This window comes from Macaca nemestrina, chromosome 10 (genome assembly GCF_043159975.1).
Source record: "Macaca nemestrina isolate mMacNem1 chromosome 10, mMacNem.hap1, whole genome shotgun sequence".
In the NCBI taxonomy this organism is placed as follows: domain Eukaryota; kingdom Metazoa; phylum Chordata; class Mammalia; order Primates; family Cercopithecidae; genus Macaca; species Macaca nemestrina.
In genome coordinates, this window is record NC_092134.1 from 68,761,667 (window position 1) to 68,784,383 (window position 22,717).

The following is a 22,717-nucleotide window of genomic DNA, read 5'->3' on the forward strand; positions in this document are numbered from 1 at the left end:
GTGTTGCCAGCCTAAGGACTCCCTCTACTCCCACTCCCACCTCAGCTCACACCAATCACCTTCCTACCCTCTCCTCCCACTGTTGTTGAAGACTATCTCCCTAAAAGCCAGGGACCTCCGTATCCCTAAGTCTATTAGACACTTTCAGTCCTTACCTGATTTGACCCCCAGCAGCATTAAAAACTCGACACTCCTTCCATCTTAACCTCATTGTAACTGACTGCTTTCTTACCTCGCATAATCAATCTTATCACTCCCAAACAGTTCTCCACTCAGCCTTTTCTCCCTCGGTACGGCCCCTTGGTGCTAGCTACCATCATCTATCCCTCCATCGCTGGGACAGCTTCCTACCTGGCCTCCTCACTTGGCTCTTATGCTCCCCAATCTGTTCCCCAAACAGAACATCCTTTGTAAAATGCACGCTGGCCAAGACTCTCTCCTGCGTAGAACCATCCGATGACTTCCCGTAGTTGCTGAGGCTAAGTCTGAAAGACTCTAAACTCTCCTGCCCCATCTCTCTCTCACTGAACTTCACTTTCTACCCAAGTGGCACGCATTCTCCCCTCCTCCACTTTACCTGGCTATGAACTACTCATCCTCCCCATCTCAGCTTAAATGCTACTTTCTCTAAGCAGCTTTCCACATCTTCCTCCCCTCTCTTCCCACCGGGGACTAAGTGTATCAAAAGCCTTCACAGAGCCCTCATCACAACCAAGATTTTAAAATTACAATTATTTGCTTAGTATCTACCTCACCTGTACCTTACCTACACCACAGCTGCCGTACTTCTCCTATTTGGAGTTTATCTCTTGCCTTGAGGCTCTGAGCCTTGTTTCCTTAACAGCTCCGAGAACTTATTTAGCAGGCACAAAATAAGTTTTTAGGCTGGGCATGGTGGCTCATGCCTATAATCCCAGCACTTTGGAATGCTGAGGCAGGAGATCACTTGAGCCCAGAAGTTCAAGACCAGAAGTCTGAGACCAGCCTGGGCAATATAGTGACACCCTGTCTCTACAAAAAATTTAAAAATTATCTGGTTGTGATGGTACCTTCCTGTAGTCTCAGCTACTCGGGAGGCTGAGGTGGGAGGACTGCTTGAGCCCAGGAGTTTGAGGCTGCAGTGAGCCATGATTGCACCACTGCACTCCAGCCTGGGTGACAGTGCAAGACCCAGTCTCTTTAAGAAGAAAAAAAAAAACAATTAAAACAAATTTTAAAAAATAGAAGCAGTGAATGTCAAGGAGGGTATCTAGCATCATCTAGGAGGTTTTTTCCAAACACATCCCCCTCTCCCAAAGGGGGGCCTGGATCCTGGTGGAGAATTGCTATCTGATGGTGTAGAGAAAAGGTTCAAAATAATCAAATACAAACAAATAGAGAAAAATAAGTAAATCCACCAAGTGGGCTCAGTGGTAGAAGAATTCCTGGAGATAAGTTTAGGCTGGTTATTAAAAAAAAAAATGAGCAACATGGAGGAGGAGAGCAAAATTCCACGTTAGAATATTCTGTTAATTTTTAAAATTTCAACAGATTATCTTTCACCTATGTTGAAGTCTCCAAAATAAAGACATCATATAAATATCCCTCCCACCCCCTAACAGCTATGGAAATTTCTTCCTTCAGTTCAGTTTTCCTCAGATAACTGAGAAACAAGAACACCATACAGAAGTCCAGTACAGCAGTCCGGAACAATAAAACCCAATGTCAAGTCAATTTCAAACCTAAGTTAAGGCCAGGTGCAGTGGCTCACACCTGTAATCTCAGCACTTTGGGAGGCTGAGGTGGGAGGATCGCTTGAGCCCAGGAGTTTGAGACCAGCTTGGGCAACGTAGCGAGACCCCATCTCTAATTAGAATTAAAATAAAATAAAATAACTGAGTTAATAAAATTCTTGCCCAGTGTAGTTCTAGTTGCTACTTAAAACACTAAGTACAAGAAAAATAAAACACTGACTAGACTATGCTCATGTGTCTGGCTTAAGCTGGCAGAAGGAATGCTGCCTAACTGCAAAGCCAAGTCAGACTCTGCACCCTGCCTTCTCCCCAAAATGAGTCTGAATGTCTTGAAAAGCTTCAAAACACCAGAATCAAAACAAACTTCAAAAACATCTAAAACCACTGTCTTCCTAAAACTCCCTTCACTTCCATGTATACATTTCTAATTGTGACTCAAAGCCACCTTGTAAAGTGTTTAGTCCCACTTAACAGATTTTAAAACTGAAGGCTAAAAGATGAGAAGATTTACCCGAGGTCATGCTACTAATCCAACCAACAGTCGGAAACAGAGTGTTTCCCAACTTTTAACCTAGAAACCCTATTCTCAACTGCACCATGTAGGACATTTCATACCATTTCCTGTTTCCAGACAGAAGACTAGGACAGGAGCTTGGGATTTGCTCAAGTGTCATTTAAAGCTGACACTTGATCTAGAGGGCAGGCTCAAGTGCTTTTTTTCTTCTACTGAACTGGCTAAATACAATCCTCCCTGGAGACAACATGGCAAATGATGCACATGGAAACATAATTTCTAAATCAGTTGACTGGGCAAAGGGGAAAAAAAAGATTCTAGAAAGCTAAATGTCTTCCATGGTAAAGAGATCAAATTTCCTTTTATTTCCCTTTAGAAGGGAATTAGCCTGGAGACTTTTGTTAGCAGCAAACACATGGTGAGTGTCAACTTTCAAAGTTCAGCTGGACTGGAGTATTTTGGAGGTGGGAAGGGGGGAAAATGACTCTCTGGATGGAGATCAAGTAAAAAATTTTATTTTCTCCCATCTCTGACAGACTAATAACATAAGGTTATAAGAGAACAACACTGTAGGCTAACTTTGGGTTCATTTCTGACAATTCAAAATCTCTCTCCCTCTCCCTGCCCTCCAACTCTCCTCTCTTCCCATCCCCCATCAATAGCCAAGTCGCTAGGCTACTGCAATTAAATAGGGCCAGCTGTTCTGTACAGTGTAAAGCAATAGTGAACAATAACTTACCTCTCCAATTTCATGTTCACGAAGAACAAAACTAAGCGTGTCTGTTCTGGGCCCTGCTACCAAACGCAGGTAGAGTGGATGTTCCCGGTCTGAGAGCTTGCAGGCGTAGACTGGGTAAGGAAACACGCAGCATGTTACAGAGTATTCAGCCATTCCTGAGACCACTTCCCCATTGTGATCCCCTCCTCCAGATCAAGGTAACCATTCAAGTTACCCCAGTCTCCAAGTCGCCAATTGGCTCATCTTATTATTTAATACCAGTAGCCCACAGTGGAATAAAATCTATTCTGTTTCTGTTCAAATATAAACTGTGCCTTGATTAAGGAGGAAATTATTTTCAAGAATAAATTTTAATAGGTATTAGTCCCAAAATATGCTTATAGTTAACTCTGCTCTTCCTTTTAGAAAACAAAGATAAGAGCCGGGCATGGTGGCTCACGCCTGTAATCCCAATACTTTGGGAGGCCGAGGTGGGCAGATCACCTGAGGCCAGGAGTTTGAGGCTAGGAGTTTGAGACCAGCCTGGCCAACATGGCGAAACCCTGTCTCTACCAAAAATGCAAAAAATTAGCTGGGCGTGGTGGCGGGCACCTGTAATTCCAGCTACTTGGGAGGCTGAGGCAGGAGAATCGCTCAAACCTGGGAGGTGGAGGTTGCAGCAAGCTGAGATAGTGCCATTGCGCTCCTGCCTGGGCAACAAGAGTGAAACTGTGTCTCAAAAAATAAATAATTTTTTTTTTAATGGAAAAGAAAAAAAAAAAAGAAAACAATCAACCTAAAAACGGGTCTACAACTCCTTTAAAAACAATAAAAATAGGCCAGTCATGCTGGCTCGCACCTGTAATCCCAACACTTTGAAAGGCTGAGGCAGGAGGATCACTTGAGGCCAGGAGTTCAAGACCAGCCAGGGCAACATAGCAAAGCCCTGGTCTCCAAAAAAAAAAAAAAATTTTTTTTTTTCTAATTAGCCAGGCATAATGGTGCCCACCTACAGTCCTAGCTACTCAGGAGACTGAGGATCACTTGAGCCCAGGAGTTCAAGGTTACAATGAGCTATGATCGTGCCATGGTACTCCAGCCTAGCCGACAGAGTAAGATGCTGTCTCAAAAACCAAGGCCAGGGGCTTGTGCCTGTAATCCCAGCACTTTGGGAGGCCGAGACAGGCGGATTGCCTGAAGACAGGAGTTTGAGACCAGTCTGGCCACCAACATGGTGAAACCCCGTCTCTATTAAAAATACAAAAGTTAGCTGGGCATGGTGGTGGGCACTTGTAACGGCAGCTACTTGGGAGGCTGAGGCAGGAGAATCACTGGAACCCGGGAGGCGGAGATTGCAGTGAGCCGAGATTGTGCCACTGCACTCTAGCCTGGGCAACAGAGCAAGACTGTCTCAAACAAACAAAAGACAAATTTTAAAAAATGTATATACCATCCAAAGAACATAAAAACAAAGAGTTCTAGAAGCAAATCTCTCTACAGATTAATTAAGAATTAGCAGCTACAAACCAAGCAATCAGAATATAAGCTCTGGTAGCTTCAAGCACAGCTATGTCTCATGCTAGACACACCCATACAGTGACATTGCCAATCATGTTAAAGGATTTGCCAGCCATGGGGGTAATATTTCAACAAGTCACTATTACTTTCAGATTGTACAGCTGAAGTCCAGGTGAGCAGGCAAAGAAACTGGCAGATAAAAATGCCATCGAGCTTCTCTACATTATTGTGGCACTTCCAGATGCACTGCCTTGCCAATTTCCCTGTAGATATAAACTTCCCCCACAATACTAAGCTTGTGACCTCTGGAGGTAGGAACCCTGGTCTGTTCATCTTTGTATTCCACAGGGTCTAGCCCCATGGTATGTTTTTAAAAAGATGTATGCATACTCAGCAATGGGCTGGGTTTCATCCTATGTAACTGAAGAACATTACTATCATGTCAAGGTTAATATATTTTCTTCTATAGCTACATGAGGCTTTACCCAGAAAAACTAAAGAAAGCTTCAATAGTTTATTGTACACACACACACACACACACACACACCCCAATTTCAAATCACATGTAGTGAATCACTGAATCACTACTGTCCACCACTGGTATCAATTTCTGGTCACTGCCTGACCTGGAATATCTCATTCCGTTTCATATAGTAATTTAATATTTAATATTCTCTTTCTATCCCCTGAATGTGGATATGAAGTTTAGTCAGACCCTAGATCAAAATGTTATTCACTCATCTTATAAGCCTCTGGGGGGCAGAGTACCAAAATGTCCCGGTGTAACACCAAGTGAGACAAGCTAATGAATCAGGAGAGCCCAGGGCTGGGCCATTTCCATCAGTACGCTGAAATGTGCTGTGATGCACATGTGCCTCCCCAGTCGCAAGGTCTCAGCACAGGTCCACCAAACCACTCCATGTACCGATGCACAACAAATGTGGAATGTGCTTTTGAAAACTTTAAACACAGAGGCACTCTTTTGTGTCCTAAAGAAAATTAAAATCAAAGCCACTCCTAACAATAACAAAAAACAGCCCCCGCCCCATCCCCCCAACAACACAAAAGAGTCCATAACTGCCCATTGCATATGGATGCTTCCAAGCTCCTCAGACCCACAACTGTCCAACTCAAAAATGTGGACAGCCAGGAAGCACTAAGTGCATGCTAAGATCACCATGGCTTCCAGCATCGGACTCCAGGCTCTGACACAATTGACATGGATGAGACCCACCAGTCTTCCCTCTGCTAATGAGAACAGCAGATGTAAGTAGAAGCACAGACCATTTTCCTTTTAAGCTGGCAGCGTACCTTGGTCTTCCCTGTGACAACGCTTATAAAGTGCAAACTTGGCAGGGCTCTCAGTCACGAGAAACTTTTTGAGCAGGGCCTCGATCACTTCCCCGACAGTGTTTGTGCTGCTGATATGAAGTGTATTCATACAGCCATTGCTACTGGGAGAGAGTTTTCCAGAATTTGGAGAAGTCTGTGGAGGTCTGCAGAGTTCCATCTGTACTTTAATGAAGCCAGTGTAAATCCCATTTGAGTTCTGAAGCAGGGAGAGAAGCACACACTTAGCTGGGTGGATGGTGGCACTTTAGGGAAGGAGCATATCAAAACAAAATGGGAAGGTGAAACACTCCTTTGTTCTCTTCTCTTGGAGGTTTGTGGCAAAACTTCACTAAAGATTGCCCCCAAGGGAATGACCTCAGAGGGCGGTTAACACACCAGGCAAAGTGCTTCCAGAGGCAAGGTCTGCAGGGCAGATGTGGCAACTGAAGAAGCCTCCTGATGCTGTGGCTGACTGCTGGCCCCAGACTCATGCCTCTGAAGCTACTGGCAAAAGGTCAGGGCCCATTTGCAAGGTTACAATCCAATGAAGCAGATGCTAGCCAAACCACAAAACTTATTAAAGCTTGGGGGATATGTCTAGGCTACAGGCTCAAAGGAAACAACATCCTCAACTGGTGACTATTATATGCAAAAGGAAGGTCACAATTAGGGCTCTGAAATACCAAAGTCAATAATGAGGAGACAGTAAGAAAATAGGCTATTTTCATTCCTAGTGGCTATATTCATATGCACTGAATTACCAACTTTGCTTAAACTTTTTAACACAGCATATATGCCATACAGCATAGGATGCATTTCAGGTCTCTTAAGCAGCATTTTAAAAACAAATTCAATCGCTTGAGGTTGCAGCAAGCCAAGATCACGCCATTGCTCTCCAGCCTGGGCAACAGAGCAAGACTCTGTCTCAAAAAAAAAACAAAAAAACAAAAAACAAATTCAAGCCACTATACTTCACAGTACAGATCTTAAAAACAACTATCTTCGCTGATGGCAGAATTACTATTTCTTAGTTGACAAAAACAGTAATAACAGTTTGGTCTTCGCTTTTTATTTTTATTTTTCTATTCAGTATATTTGGGGCCAGGCGCAGTGGCTCATGTCTATAATCCCAGCACTTTGGGAGGCCGAGGCAAGCAGATCACTGGAAGTCAGGAGTTTGAGACCAGCCTGGCCAACAGGGTGAAATCCTATCTCTACTAAAAACACACACAAAAAATTAGCTGAGTGTGGTGGCAGGCGCCTGTAATCCCAGCTACTCAAAAGGCTGAGGCAGGAGAATCTCTTGAACCCAGAGGCGAGGTTGCAGTGAGCCGAGATTATACCATTACACTTCAGCCTGGGCGACAGAGTGAGACTCCATCTCAAAAACAAACAAACAAAAACAGTATATTTAGAAAAGATTTACTGTAATGTTTATTAAAACAAACTGTCAAGTGTTACATATAAATGCCACAGTTAAAGTAGAACATTTAAAACTACCTTTATGGTGTGTTATTTTTCTTCCTTCCTGCAAGATCAATTTCCAATCCCAACTGATTGAAATCCCAATTGAAAACTGTTTTGTTTTGTTTTGTTTTTTTCTGTTTTTGAGACAGGGTCTCACTGTCTCACCCAGGCTGGAGTGCAGTGGCACGAACACAGCTCACTGCAGCCTCAACTTCCTGAGTTCAAGTGATCCGCCTGAGTAGTGGGGGCTGCAGGCACCCGCCACTATGCCTGGTTAATTTTTCTATTTTTAGTAGAGATCGGGTTTTGCCATGTTGACTAGGCTGGTCTCGAACTTTTTTTTTTTTTTTTTTGAGACGGAGTCTTGCTCTGTCGCTCAGGCTGGAGTGCAGTGGTGCAATCGCGGCTCACCGCAAGCTCCGCCTCCCAGGTTCACGCCATTCTCCTGCCTCAGCCTCCTGAGTAGCTGGGACTACAGGCGCCTGCCACCACGCCCGGCTAATTTTTGTATTTTTAGTAGAGACCGGGTTTCACTGTATTAGCCAGGATGGTCTCCATCTCCTGACCTCGTGATCTGCCGGCCTCAGCCTCCCAAAAGTGCTGGGATTACAGGTGTGAGCCACCATCGAACTCTTGACTTCAAGTGATCCACCCGCCTCGGCCTCTCAAAATGCTGGGATTACAGATGTGAGCCACTGTGCCCAGCCTAAAATTTTTATCTTTAAAATGATATGGATAATTTGTATCTGTTTTAGTCTCTATGGGGAAAGAAAAAAAAAAAAAAAAAGCAAGTAGAATTCTCCTTTGATGAAAAAATGTGTTTGAAAAAGAAATCTTGCTGCTGGAACGATGAAGAGGTTACCTTGGGATTTTTCCTCTCCCCTCTTTTTGCAGGAGTTCTACCAGGGAGGGGTTCTTTACCACAAGGGTTTCTATTGAAAGCTCCTCCCCAAGAATCACCGGATTCCATAGGGCCTGTTTTAAACCAATCACCCTGTCCTTTACCAAACTCTGTCAGTTCACAGTAAACAGACTGAAAGACAGGGGTCCAAGTGCCCTGGAAACTGGTACCAAGGGCTGACAAGTGCCGTGAGGAAGGCAGGCCACTCAATGGGTAGGCGAGACCTAGATGCCAGCTAAGTTTAGAGGAACATGAATACTCTAGTTCTGCTGTCAGCTCTTGTTTCCCTGTCACCAGGCCCTGAACTTTCTCCCTCCTGTACACCGACTCTGCATGCTTCAAACAGTGTGGTGCAATGCTGTGGAAGCCTGTGACGGCGACGTGGAAGACACTGAGTATTAAGTACCTTGTCTTACACTAATGACCGGCAGAGAAAACTATCCTATTATATACCTCTATATTCCAATCCATGGGCTCAAAATCCTCTCCCTGACACTTCCATACTTACTTTGTACAAGACAAAAACTTAGGGGCTTCTGATACCTGTAATCCCAGCACTTTGGGAGGCCAAGGTGGGCAGATCCCTTGAGCTAAGGAATTTGAAATACGCCTGGGTGACATGGCAAAACCCCATCTCTACAAATAACTACAAAAATTAGCTGGGCATCGTGGCAAGCGCCTGTGGTCCCAGCTACTCTGGAGGCTGAGGTGGGAGGATTACTTGAGCCCAGAGGTCGAGGCTGCAGTGAGCAGTGATCGTGCCACTGCACTCCAGCCCAGGTGACAGAGCAAAACCTTGTTTCAAAAAAAAAAAAAACCCTTACCTGAGGTCTTCTTAGAATCTGAGTCACTATTTCTGTATGTTAGGCAATGATGCTAAAAATCCTTTGAGGAAGGAGGGGTGGGTCACAAAATCCTTTAAAATAAAATTATAAGTGTTTCCCTTTTTTAAGGTTAACCCAGCAACCGGTTTTTTTTTTTTTTTTTTTTTTTTGAGACGGAGTCTCGCTCTGTAGCCCAGACTGGAGTGCAGTGGCCGGATCTCAGCTCACTGCAAGCTCCACCTCCCGGGTTCACGCCATTCTCCAGCCTCAGCCTCCCGAGTAGCTGGGACTACAGGCGCTGCCACCTCGCCCGGCTATTTTTTGCATTTCTTAGTAGAGACGGGGTTTCACCGTGTTAGCCAGGATGGTCTCGATCTCCTGACCTCGTGATCCGCCCATCTCGGCCTCCCAAAGTGCTGGGATTACAGGCTTGAGCCACCGCGCCCGGCCTAGCAACCGATTTTTGAGACAAAGCCACTTCACAATACAGATTTAAATTGAAAGCCACAGAAATATTGCATTTTCCTGTTCTGTATACCGTGACTACTACACTTCTACAAATGTTATTCAGATATTTAGAACTATAGATTGTAGTACCAACAATTTATATTTGTTTTTTGACAGGTGTCAACCCAAATAGTATTGTGGGTACTTACCAAGGTCATCTTCAACTTGTCTGTGACTGCTAAGTTGTATTTATGAACTTTCTCTTTGATCTCCTCTTTGCTGAGGTAACTGTGGGTTTCCTTCTCTTTCTCAACATCCTAGAAGAAAAACAAGCCATGTCACATGTGAGCAATCATAGAAAAAACTGCAGATAGGCCGGGTGCGGTGGCTCACGCCTGTAATCTCAGCACTTTGGGACGCTGAGGTGGGTGGATCACCTGAGGTTGGGAGTCTGAGACCACCCTGACCAAAATGGAGAAACCCTGTCTCTACTAAAAATATGAAATTAGCTGGGCATGGTGGTGCATGCCTGTAAACCCAGCTACTCAGGAGGCTGAGGCAGGAGAATCACTTTGAGAGGCAGAGGTTGCGGTGAGCTGAGATCACGCCATTGCACCTCAGCCTGGGCAACAAGAGAAAACCTCTGTCTCAAAAATAAAAGGGGATAAGTCAGGATTTTAAAAAAATTCCACACAAGGGCTGGGCACGGTGGCACAAGCCTGCAATCCCAGGACTTTGAGAGGCCAAGAAGGGCAGAGCTTGAGCCCTGGAGATTGTGACCAGGCTGGGCAACATGAGGAAACTCTATCTCTACAAAAAATATAAAAATGAGCTGGGCGCAGTGGTGCGCACCTGTAGTCCCACCTACTTAGAAGGCTGAGGTTGGAGGATCACCTCAGCCCAGAAGTCGAGGCTGTAGTGAGCCATAATTGTGCCACTGTGCTCTAGCCTGGGTGACAGAGTGCGACGCTGTCTCAAAAAAAAAAAAAAAAAAAAAAATTACAACCCATACAAGAACCGTGTTGTTCTTGCACATCACCTTGAAACACACACACACACACACACACACACTCTCTCCCTCTGTCTCTCCCCCTCCCCGCCCCAACTCCCTCAATGCTTCCCTTTCTCTCTTACTTTCAAACTCTCCAGGCTTATCCACCAATTACGGTTCTCATTCTTTCAGACTACAGTCTTCCTAGGGGATATATTTTTTTAAAAACTAATTTGTCAGCAGCTAGAAATATCCCTGATCTGTAAACTGTACACAACTACCAGAGGGTAATTCATCTTCCAAACAAATCCCCAGGCCAAGATACAAGTAGCCAGACTTCTCCTTCCTACCCTTCCAGTCTCACCCACTTCTCTACCTCCCCACACTCTAGAGGGAGAAACATCGGTTAAATCCTCTTCTCACTGTGAAGAATTTATCAATAATTAGCTGTCTAACTAGTTCCACCAGTGCATGACATTATGCAGCAGTAGACGTGATCACAAATGACCAAATTACAGCGTTTTGTCACCCTGACGAAGTATACCAGGCACCTAACTTGTACTGCCTTTACTTCTCCCAACGACCTAATCAAGGAGGCATTATTACTCCAGTTTCAGCAAATTAAACTGCTGAAAAAAAATGTAACTGTTCAGTGGAAGCAAATGAAAGCCTGCTAACCCTCCCTAACTCCAAACTTTACTGGGAGCTCTAAGAGCTTCCACAGGGGTGTTCTCATTTAATCCTCCCAACAATGAGCTAATGCTAATTAGCACCCCTATGCTACAGATAAGGACAAGATTTACAGAGGCCAAGCAGTTTGTCCAAGGACAACCCAACTAGTTGAGAGACCAAAGTTCTACTTTAATCCAGGTCTTCTAGGGTGTTCCCACTAAATCCAATCGGTCCCCAAGGGTCTGGTGTGGGTAAACATTTAAAAACTTACAGAAAGGCTGCATAATCAGATTCAACACAAGGAGAGGAAGAACAGTTAAAATCTAATGATTTACGCCTGCAAAATAAAGCCTTTGTAAACATGTCTCTTTCTGCCAGACACATCACACCATTCTCACAGCTGGATAGTCTCCAGGCAGGCACTGGTTTCCATCTGCCCACTGGAAGCTAGTGTCGTAAATACACCAGGAGGGGCTACTACAGAACTTGCATCAATATCACGTTGAGTAAGAAAAGGCTCTCGATCCATTCAAACCTCAAGATCTTTGACTTGAGACCCTAAGAGGAGTGTGCTGACTACAAATGATCACGGTGACTTTTCAATGTCAGCACCAACCTGGTGAAGTCTAATGGGTCAGTATACTGGGTAATACTGGATAAATACCAGCACAAGATAATGTGTTCACTCCCTAGCTTCAGGGGTAGGCTTCAAAGTCCCTTGGGAGCATCCTATTTGCCAATGTAAAACCCCAAAGTAATCTTATTTTTGGTATTAGTGTTTGGTGGGGGAAAAGCTGTGGATTAAAATAAGCTTTCAAAAGCTCCAGTGACTACTTCCAAGAAAGTGTTTTGTTTTGTTTAAGACAGGTCTCACTTTATCACCCAGGCTGGTGTGCAGGGGCATAATCACAGTTCACTGCAGCCTTGACCTCCTGAGTTCAAGCGATCCTCCCACCTCAGTCTCCTGAATAGCTGGGACTACAGGCAAGCACTACTGCACCTAGCTAATTTTTTGTATAGATGAGGTCTGGCTATGTTGCCCAGGCTGCTCTTGAACTCCTGGGTCCAAGCAATCCTCCCACCTTAGTCTCCTAAAGTGCTGGGATTACAGGTATGAGCCACTGCACTGAGCCCCAAGGAAGTTTTAAACATGTATCGCATCTCTGTCTTGCTCTTACCAATCCACAATTAGCTGGGCACCAGTCATAGCTGAAGAAGAAAATGAAGTAGTCTTGGATTGTGCATTGTTTTAACTGTCCAAAGACTCTTCAAAGCATATACTAAAAAGTGTACAATAAAGGACTTAAAATCTCATGGATGTGGGATGGGAAGCTGGCAGGGCAAAGGGGTGTTGCAGAAAGTGCACCACACCTGCAAGACTTGGGCTCCAGTCCTGAGTCTGTCACCAGCTAACTCTGTGCCTTGGGCTTCACTTCTCTGAGCCTGTTCCCTCATTTTCTACCAAACAAGGAACTAGAGTCAATCACCTCCTCTAAGGTGCTTTCTGGCCTAGGCTGATCTGATTGCAAAGATGTGGGGGCGCTTTCACAGGTGTGAGCAGGCCTAGAATAATCTGATTGAAAAGATCTGGTGCTGCTTTCACAGGTATGACCAAGGGCAAAAGAGTTCCATGTGAGGAATCACCAAAGGCTCACCATTAAAAACACAGGAAATGGCAAAGCACATACACAGCAGCATACATACATCCTAGGAGCTTACCACCACTCACATGAGAATTCTAAGAACGAGGAGAAGGAAAAGGGGTAATGGGAGTGATTAAGAGCAAAGAACAGGGTTAAGTAAAGCTGGTTAACCCTAAATTACAGGTTTTGCTGATGCTATGGGACTTAACACCCAGCCTTAGGCCCCTTCGCACAGGCAGACCCAGAAGCTTGAGGAAAATCCAAAGAGTAAGCCAGTCTGGAAAGAGGTATTTTCCCTGGATCATCCACACACAGATAACTGAGACATCCTTATGTAACAATTATCTTTCCTTCTCAGAGATTAAAAACTAAGGAAACTGGCTGGGCGTGGTGGCTCACACCTGTAATCCCAGCACTTTGGGAGGCTGAGGTGGACGGATAACCTGAGGTCAGGGGTTGGAGACCAGCCTGGCCAATGTGGCAAAACCCTGTCTCTACTAAAAATACAAAAATTCAGGCATGGTGGCAAGCACCTGTAGTCCCAGCTACTTGGGAGGCTGAGGTAAGAGAATCGCTTGAACCCAGGAGGCAGAGGTTGCAGTAAGCAGAGATCATGCCATTGCACTCCAGCCTGGGAGACAGAGCTAAACTCCATCTAAAAAAAAAAAAAATGGATCAACTGGAAAGAAAAGTATATCCCAGAAAAGTAGGTAAAACCCAAAGGGCCCTGATGCTGTACTTTTAAAGCCAAAAATGTAGCAATCATACACGCAAGCCTCATCATTCGGCAAATATTTGCTGAGCTTCTGCCATGTGCCAGGCACCTGCCTAAGTGTGGGGCAGTCAGGCTCAGCAGCAGACACCACGCCCGTCCCCACAGGGCTTGGTGTCTGCGCAAGTGGAGTGGGGAAGGTCAAAGGACAAACTGCTTCCAAAGTGGCCACCAAACACTGTTTCTCTGGGTCTGGTAGCAAAGAAGTCATAAGCTCAGGCCTTGGAACAGAGGACGGTGGTTTCATTTAGCATCAGAGGAAAACCCTTAACTCTACAAACTTCCCAATTGTTTACCCCTTTAAAACAGACGCTCCTGTCCGCTCACAGAGCAGAATCCTCCCCCTTCCTCCGCATACACTGATTATGAATCAGAACCACAATCTCTAGGAATGCAGCTGTATGCCCAGGAAAAACGAAGAGAAGAAAATGAAACCCAGGAGGGGCACAGTAGGTCTCACAGGTAAAGGGGTGGGAGCAAGAAGGGTTAAAAGAAAACAGTGCAGCAGACGTGGGATAGATACAACACCACGTGTCAACCCTGGCCTTTCATTGTGATGGCAGGAGAGGAAACGGCATGGGGCGCAGTCGTCTGTGGATAATGTGTCAGTTATTGTTCTTGGCAGGCAGTGAGGGCATCATGCCACGCCTGAGAGTGTCTGCTTGGTGAGTTACAAGTCATCTTTTCATAAGTCAGTTTTGTTTTGTATTCCCCAAACCCTCCAGCAGTTTCTCAGAGGAAGAGTTCTTCCACAAAAAAATATTTCGTAAATCCTAGACTCTTCTTCCCTCATTGTTTCCAGCCAGCAAGCCCTGGAGAGCTGATCTTAGGCTCGCTTCAGTTCCTGGGTGGGGTTACGTCACTGTTTTTCAGCAGCGAACTTTCTCAGATGGGACACACCCAACCTCACAGGCACCCAGGAGCTCTTGCGTAGCATGGCCCAGGCTCTACTCAAGAAATGCAGCCCAATCCCGCAGGCTCACAACTCAGACTTTCGAAGAATATGCCCCAGCAAATCTGGGTAAAGGGTCTGAAAATTGTTTATACTCTTTTGGTTAATTTTTCTATAACTATGAAATTATATCAAAATTAAAAACATAACAAAATGCCCAATAAACATAGTGCAATTCAGAGTGACTATTCGGGCCGGGCGCGGTGACTCACGCCTGTAATCCCAACACTTTGGGAGGCCAAGGTGGGTGGATCGTGAGGTCAGGAGTTCGAGACCAGCCTAGCAAACATGGTGAAACCCCATCTACAAAAATACAAAAATTAGCTGGGTGTGGTGGCGCACCTGTAATCCTAGCTACTCAGCAGGCTGCGGCAGGAGAATCACTTGAACCTGGGAGGCAGATGTTGCAGTGAGCTGAGACTGTGCCACTGCACTCCAGCCTGGACAACATAGCAAGACTCTGTCCCCGCCACCCCTCAAAAAAATAGTGACTGTCCAAAAGAGAGTGAAAAGGTGAATGTGGCCCTATCATTTCCTCTATTTTAGCTTAGTGACAGCCTGTGGACTATGATTTAGACATACTTAGGTCTAAAATCACACAGCTCTGCCACATTCTAGCTGTGTGACCAGAGGCAAGTTACTTAACCTCTCTGGGCCTCAGTTTTCTCATCACTGTAAAATGTGCGAAAGAATACCTACTTTATATAACTGTTATGAAGATATATAATACAAGCCATTATTCAACAACTATTTATTGATTGCCCATTGGTGCCAAGCTCCATGCCAAGCACTCAAAGCTGTGGACCCCGCCTTTCTGCCTTTGCTTGCCTGACAGCCTAGGAAAGTTTACCTCACTCCCCACCCCAGCCCCACAAGAGGTTTTTGGGTGTTTTTTTTTATTTTTTACTTTTTTTTAGTATTACAGATCTCTTTAAAAAAATAAAGACCTTTTACCAAAAACAAACAAAAAAGAGCAAACATTAATAGCACAGATGCTCTGATTGAGTGGGGGACAATATATGCACAGTGCCTGATGCCAGTGGCATGACACTCAGTAACTGGTACTACCCTGCCACTGGGAGGTCCCACAGCTCTCACAGGTGCTCTGACACCTGGTCAGGTTTGGGGTCCAGCCTGGGTCTGCAGAGAAGGGTGAACTTCCCAGGCCAACAGGTACTTTCTCCAAGTAAGGCTAGATTCCAAAATCATGAATTCCTACTTTTCATCTCATCATCTGTTTTGGCAATAGGCAGTCACCTGCTGATGACCAACAGACTGGGATACCCAGTGTAATAACAGACAGAACAAGTTCTAGCCTAGGAATTGCACACAGCAAAACATCAAGCACCTTTCACACAGAAAATGGCACATTTATTGGAGCAGTGGGCCCATCCCATGTTGCAAATGGAATTCAAGGCTAGCTCAAACTGAACTGAACCTAGGTCTTGACTCCTCTAGATGTCTTCTAGTAAGGACATCAAATAAAGTACCATGGACCAGACCGAAAGAGAAAAACATTCTCTGGGAGAGACATTTCCACTGAATTCATGGAGGGACTTATAAGCAAACCAAAGCAGGTTCGCACTGAAGCATGGTATGAAGTAAACAAGTGATTTCCAGAGAGCACTGTGGGGGTTTCAAAGGAAATTTCAAAAGAAAATTTCAGCATGTGAAGTTAGGTGCTCCTAAACTAGATTTTAAAGTATGATTAATAGGGAAAAATACTGTTCTCAGAAGTCTTTTAGGTATACAAAGTGGAGGCCATGTGATGAATACAAAGAGAATTGTCACACACAGCTACAAAGCCCCAGGAGGGTCTTCCAGGTGGGGAGCACGTCTTGCTCAACCCTAGTGAAACGTATGAGAAGAGCCACCTGGGACAGTTTTGCATTTACATTTGATGTCTGTCCAATGTTCTTTACTTTCGGCACCAAAACCTCTAAGATATTAAAGTAGGCAGAGTTATCAAGCATGGTGTCTCATGCCTATAATCCCAGCACTTTGGGAAACTGAGGCGGGAGGGTCACCTGAGCCCAGGAGTTCAAGGCCAGCCTGGACAACATAGCACACCCTGTCTCTAAAAAAAACAAACAAAGAAATAGCTGGGCATGGTGGTATGCACCTACAAAAACTTGTTTAAAATAATAAAGTAAGCAGAGGTGTTGAGGGAGCCCAGAAAGTTTTCTCAAATAATGATCAGCATTGTTGATATAATGAGGGCTCTCCAGCAGTGTTTTCTGCAGTGGAGGAAATGTCCTGTAACTGTGCTGTCCATCAGAGCAGCCATGAGCAACATGTGGCTTCTGAGCCCTGGAAATGAAAACTGAATTTTAAGCTTCATCTAATTACTGTAGTAAACATTGCAAATACAGACTATAATAGACAGAGATGTAAATGAAGAACGACGAAGGAAAAGATCCACAATAAAACAGTGTAAAACAGGATGTTCTAGAGCAATACTGCAGACCAGGCACAGTGGCTCATTCCTGTAATCACAGCACTTTGGGAGGTCAAGGCAGGTGGATCCTTGGAGCCCAGGAGTTCAATACCAGCCTGGGCAACACGGGGAGACCTCGTCTCTACTAAAATTAGAAAAATTAGCTGGGTGTGGTAGTGTGCGCCTGTAGTCCCGGCTACTCTGGAGGCTGAGGCAGGAGGATCACTTGAACCCAGGAGGCGGAGGTTGCAATGAGCCAAAATCGTGCCACTGCACTCAAGCCTGGGCGAGAGCAAGACTCCGTCTTTTAAAAAAAAAAAAAAAAAAGCCAGGCACAGTGGCTCACACCTGTAATCCCAGCACTTTGGGAGGCCGAGGCAGGTGGATCACCTGAGGTCGAGAGTTCAAGACCAGCCTGACCAACATGGAGAAACCCTGTCTCTACTAAAAATACAAAAAATTAGCTGGGTGTGGTGGCGCATGCCTGTAATCCCAGCTACTCGGGAGGCTGAGGCAGGAGAATCACCTGAACCCTGGAGGCGGAGGTTAAGCCACTGCACTCCAGCCTGGGCAACAAGAGTGAAACTCTGCCTCAAAAAAAAAAAAAAAAAAATTCTACCCCTGAAGGAAAGAATCAGAACAGCTGTTTCTGGGGTGTCTGGCGCTGCTGTTCTTGTCCTTAAAAGTACAGTGTGCTGCTTGCTGCAGTGTTCTCACGGCACCAGTGTTGATAATCTGCCATGGTGCCACATCGAGAGACTCAATGCTTATCTTGGTGTATGGCCCTGGCATGCTGATTCATCCTGGCCACTCTAGGGCTGGGATTTTTCCCCCCTGCCAGATGACAGGATTTTTTTTTTTTTTTTTTTTTTAATGGCAGGATACAGGGTGGGGCTCTATTTCCACTTATGTGAGGATTCAGGAGTTCATCTTGCCTGAATTCAGCTTGTAAGCAGGCAACTTTTTTAGTGCAGCTACATAAGATGGTCACTTTTTTCATGTTTCCAACAGCAAGGAAAAGGTTAGAGAGGGACTTAACAGCCTCTCCCCATCCCCCAATCCTCCTTGTAGCACTAGATGCATCACTGTCATCTCAGGGCAGGAAAAATAAGTGAAAAAACAGAGGGCAACTGGAATGAACAAGGGCAATGCACACAACATTGCAGAACAGCAGGGGGCCATGCTCCCCAAAGAGTGTTCCATGGAACACCAATCCTCCAAAATGTGCTGTGGACAGAAAAGGCCCTCCTGTTCTTCCTCCTCCTTCACTCCTCTTAGAGATTCCCAGTGTTCCTTAGAATGTTCAAGGCTCTAAGAAATCCTGCAGTTAAGAAACCAGGCCGGGCACCGTGGCTCATGCCTGTAATCCTAGCACTTTGGGAGGCCGAGATGGGAGGATCGCTTGAGCCCAGGAGTTCGACACCAACTTGGGCAACATTGCAAAACCCCCATCTCTATTTAAAATTTAAAAAATTAAAAAATAAACCAGTTAAAGGACACAACAAGAAAACCTTAAGAAACTTTTAATGTTATGAATGTGACATTCCTTAACTATAAGCAAATGAGTACATTATAAAGGAACAAATATTTCTTTTTTCTTATTATTCACTGAAGTGAGCAGATTCTATTCATTAGAGGATTATCAGCACACACAATCCCCATCTGTTGAACTTGAAATTTTAAACAACCTCTTTCTTGGTCCTTAAGGTTACTTGTTAAGCAAGAAGCCGGGGGGTGGGGGGGGGGGGGTGGGGAGTCTAGGTGGGTATTTTAGACAACTTCTAACACATGGTCTACAAAAATAAAATGAAGCAGCAACCTTATAAGGCTGGAGTACTATACTAGCCTTCCTCAATTACACTTGTATGGAAGAAAAACAAGAGAGCAAGAGTGCACACAGAAAACCAAAGCATACCATCCGCTGCTGCTATACTCCAACTTTACCTCTCACTACGTCCTGCCCTACCAGTCAGTGCAAGCTAAGAGCACCACTTGCACCGCACCCTGCTCCTCACCTGGTGATCCTCTGCGTTCAAGGCCCACCCCACCCAGGAAGCCATCCTAACCACAACAGCCCTCAGTTACCTCCCTGTCCTCAGAACCCCCATGCTACCCTCATCAGTTCAGGTTTAGGATCCACAACACCTTCTACGCCTTGTTGCTTCCTGTGCATACTTTTGTTTCCCAAATACACAACAATGCTTTTACACTTTCGTTTGCTTGAGACAGGGTCTCACTCTGTCGCCCAGGCTGAAGTGCGGTGGGGCCACATCAGCTCACTGCAACCTCCGCCTCCCAGGCTCAAGCAATCCTCCTACCTTGGCCTCCCAAAGTTTTGGGATTACAGGCATAAGCCACTGTGCCTGGCTGTTTTTTTTTTTTTTCATCTTTCACTCCCAGAATACTATACTGGAACTACCTCAGTGCTGGATATAGAAGAGGGCTCCATTCCTGTTCAGCTGATTCTGATCTGGTCATAGAGCTCACTGTTGCAAGACTGCATTTGCAAGCCACACTCTCTTTCATACATCTTATCAATTGGCATGAAGCTTTTTGCTCTTCTCAAAACTGAAAGAATCTATAGAGGCATACAAAAGGCCTTTATAATGCCAGATACAAAGTTTGATGTACTTCTGTTATCCATGTGCATCATCAAAGAACAAGAATCCTTCAAAGCATGCCCCCTAAATACTCTCGCACACCCGGGGCAGCAAAAGCAGGAACAGGCCCAGCATGTTAATAAGATTAATTGCAGTTGTGATACACATTAAAAGAGCTTCATCTGGGCCTTCCATGACCTCACTTTTTAAACCCCCTGGTTACCAGCCCTCCATACCCTATATGGTTGTACTTTTAAAACCGGGTAGTGTGCCAACAGTCAAACAGCTACTCATTTGTTTGGAGCCAGAAAACAAACTTGGAGGTGGACCAGTCTCCTCTGAGTGCCCCAGCATGAGGTCCCAACCTCAAGGCATACCAGATTACACTCAGAAATCCCAATTTGACGTGTTTTCAAAGAGAATCAATTAAGATGCTGTTCATTTCTGAAAGGTGATATATTTCACAACTGGCTTAATTTTCTTCAAATTCTAGGTGAGCTATGTAAGAAAGGAAAGATTATTAGAGGCCTCTGAGCCACGCACATCCAAATCCACTAATCAGCTTTGACAATTAGAAAAGGAATGTGGCTGCACGGGAGTCAGCACTCCTGCTGCAGCCGTCCTCTCGGAGATCTCTGTGGGCTCCGTCTCAATGGAAAAAGCAGTGGATTCTTAGGTTTTCAAAGGCAGGCGTGCCCTCATGGACTCAGTTTTCCCTGGTTATTAAAAGAAGCCACTGGACTACAGTCCTTTTCAACAGTAAGCTTTCAAATATTAATACCATTTACAACACTATCCCAAACAATAAATACAAAGTAAGTTCACTGGATAGTAAGAAAATTAACTGAAAACATTAATAGAAGAGGATCGCCAAGAAGCCAGGAGGGAAGTGAGACTGACAAGGTAATTCCGAGTGGTAACACAAGCACCACCCAAATTCAAGATTACATATAACACCTCACTGTTCAAGGTGTCACCCAGCAGCCATACATCTCCTTCAGCTAACAGCAATTAAAAGCCATAGTCCACTCATTCAGGTTAACTGGGTTTAAAAAACCAGCTTTTATTAAGGTCAAAGTTTGGAGGTCAAGTCTCAAAACTGCCATATCCTTTATGGAACTTTCGAACCTCAGTGATAAGGACAGTTTCCGGAGAAAGGAAATGAACAGATTCATTTGGAGGCGAGCCAGACAGGAAGCACAAAGCAATGAATGCTGCAGCAACCGAAGAGGAGGCAGGTGGAGCCCATCTGGGAAACTCAGCCGGCTCCACCAGCAGCAGGAATCTGAACATCAAGGGCAGAGGCTTGCAAACAAATGGAGTAGCCACTCTGCCAGATGAAACCTAATTTGAAGGGAGAAGAAAGTCTGAAGAAAATTAGACATTTCTGTAGACCAGGCTAGCCACAGTGGCTCATACCTGTAATCCCAGCACTTTGGAAGGCGGAGGCGGGAGGATTGCTTGAGCCCAGGAGTTTGAGATCAGCCTGGGCAACATAGCAAGAGCCTCCCCACCGTCTGAACAAAACATAAAAATATTAGCCAGGAGTGGTGGTTGTGCACCTGTGGTTCCAGCTACTTGGGAAGCTGAGGTGGGAGGACTGCCTGAGACCTGAAGGTAGAGGATACAGTGAGCATGACTCAGCCTGGGCAACAGAACAAGATCCTATCTCTCAAAAATAAATAATAGGCCGGGTGCGATAGCTCACGCCTGTAATCCCAGCACTTTGGGAGGCCGAGGTGGGTGGATCATCTGAGATCAGGAGTTCAAAGACCAGCCTGGCCAACATGGTGAAACCCCATCTCTACTAAAAATACAATAAATAGCTGGGCAAAGTAGCACGGGCCTGTAATCCCAGCTACACAGAAGGCTGAGGCAGCAGGATCACCCCAGGAGGTGGGGGTTGCAGTGAGCTGAGATCGTGCCACTGCACTTCAGCCCGGGCGACAGAGCGAGACTCCGTCTCAAAATAAATAAATAAATAAAATAATAAAATAAAATAACTAAAAGAATATATATGGATTGTTTGTAATACAAATGATGAATGCTTGAGGTGATGAATACCGCATTTACTCTGATATGATTATTACACATTATATGCCTGTATCAAAAAATCTTATGTACCCCATAAATATATACACCTATGTACCCACAAAAGTTAAAAATTTTTAAATAAATAAAAATAGACAAATGTAAAAGTCTGAAGAGGGCCACAGGGGGTTAAACTGTTTTATATCACTCTTGTTCCCATTAATTCCATCCACTTTCTTGTCCTGTATTCTCCTTCCGCCCTACAGGCCTCTCAAGATGGCTCTTTGATAAATCTGTTCACAGTCCTTAAAAGGCATAGCTGAGATCCCAAGTATACAAGTATTTGTTTTGCCTCAGGCAATACATGATGAAGAACGAAGAAAGATTACCCCCTGCTGCTATCAATTCAGGACATTGGTAGAGGCACAGCATGGGCCCATGGAGAACACCTACACATCCAGCTCTACCTGAGCAGCAATTTCCTTCAGAAGCGCAGCTCTAAGTTTTGGTTTTATCTGAGGCATCACCTTCCTCCTCTTGCCAAGGAAGTAAAAAGTCCTCTGGAGTTATTAAATGATGAGTCAGAGCAATTCAAATAAAAGGTGATTAGCACCTCAAAGAACCTCACAAAAGCAATTTCCAGAGGTACTCTTTGCTGTAGAAATCCTCTCCATCCTCCTGCTTGGTTGCAGATAGGGTGTGAAACACTTACATCATCAAAAGAATGCCAGGAACACAGGTTGGTCAGAGTCAGAAGGCTCAGAGTGAGTAAGGAATGAACACGCACAGAAGACCACAAGAGGTGAGGCCAGGGAGGCAGATCCCCCTGCAGGGAGAAAGCCGAGGGTTTGGTGTCCCTGGCCCACTTCACTGAATCCTGCTGGGGTGACCCAGGACCAGCCCCCATCAGTCTTTGAGGGTTCAGGTGCTGCCTGAAACAAATACTTGAAGAGGGAAAAAGGTTTTTCTCAGCGACACCTCCCCTTATCCTGCCTCCCTTTCTTTCCTGGTCCCTCATCCAAAACCAGACAGGGCAGGATTAGCCAACCCTAATTCTTGGGATGGTGCAGAGGCAGAATCCCCAGCGCAGAGGTGGCAGCAGCTCCCCTTAGGGAATTGTATCATCACCCATTCCAGACACCATGCCACACCCTTCATAACTTGC

General features: G+C 45.1%; 1 protein-coding gene across 3 annotated transcripts in view; it reads right to left on the reverse strand.

The window, feature by feature from the left end:
- The window catches only part of LOC105473456 (Ras association domain family member 3), a 156,075-nt gene that overhangs the window by 2,910 nt on the left and 130,448 nt on the right, over positions 1 to 22,717 (reverse strand). For all 3 annotated transcript variants that reach the window (XM_071071503.1, XM_011727282.2, XM_071071502.1), the window contains exons 2-4: positions 9,664 to 9,771; positions 5,795 to 6,032; positions 2,987 to 3,096 (exon numbers count right to left, since the gene is read on the reverse strand). In XM_071071503.1, the coding sequence (XP_070927604.1) occupies positions 2,987 to 3,096; positions 5,795 to 6,032; positions 9,664 to 9,771 (456 nt within the window). The remainder of the gene's footprint in view (positions 1 to 2,986; positions 3,097 to 5,794; positions 6,033 to 9,663; positions 9,772 to 22,717) is intronic.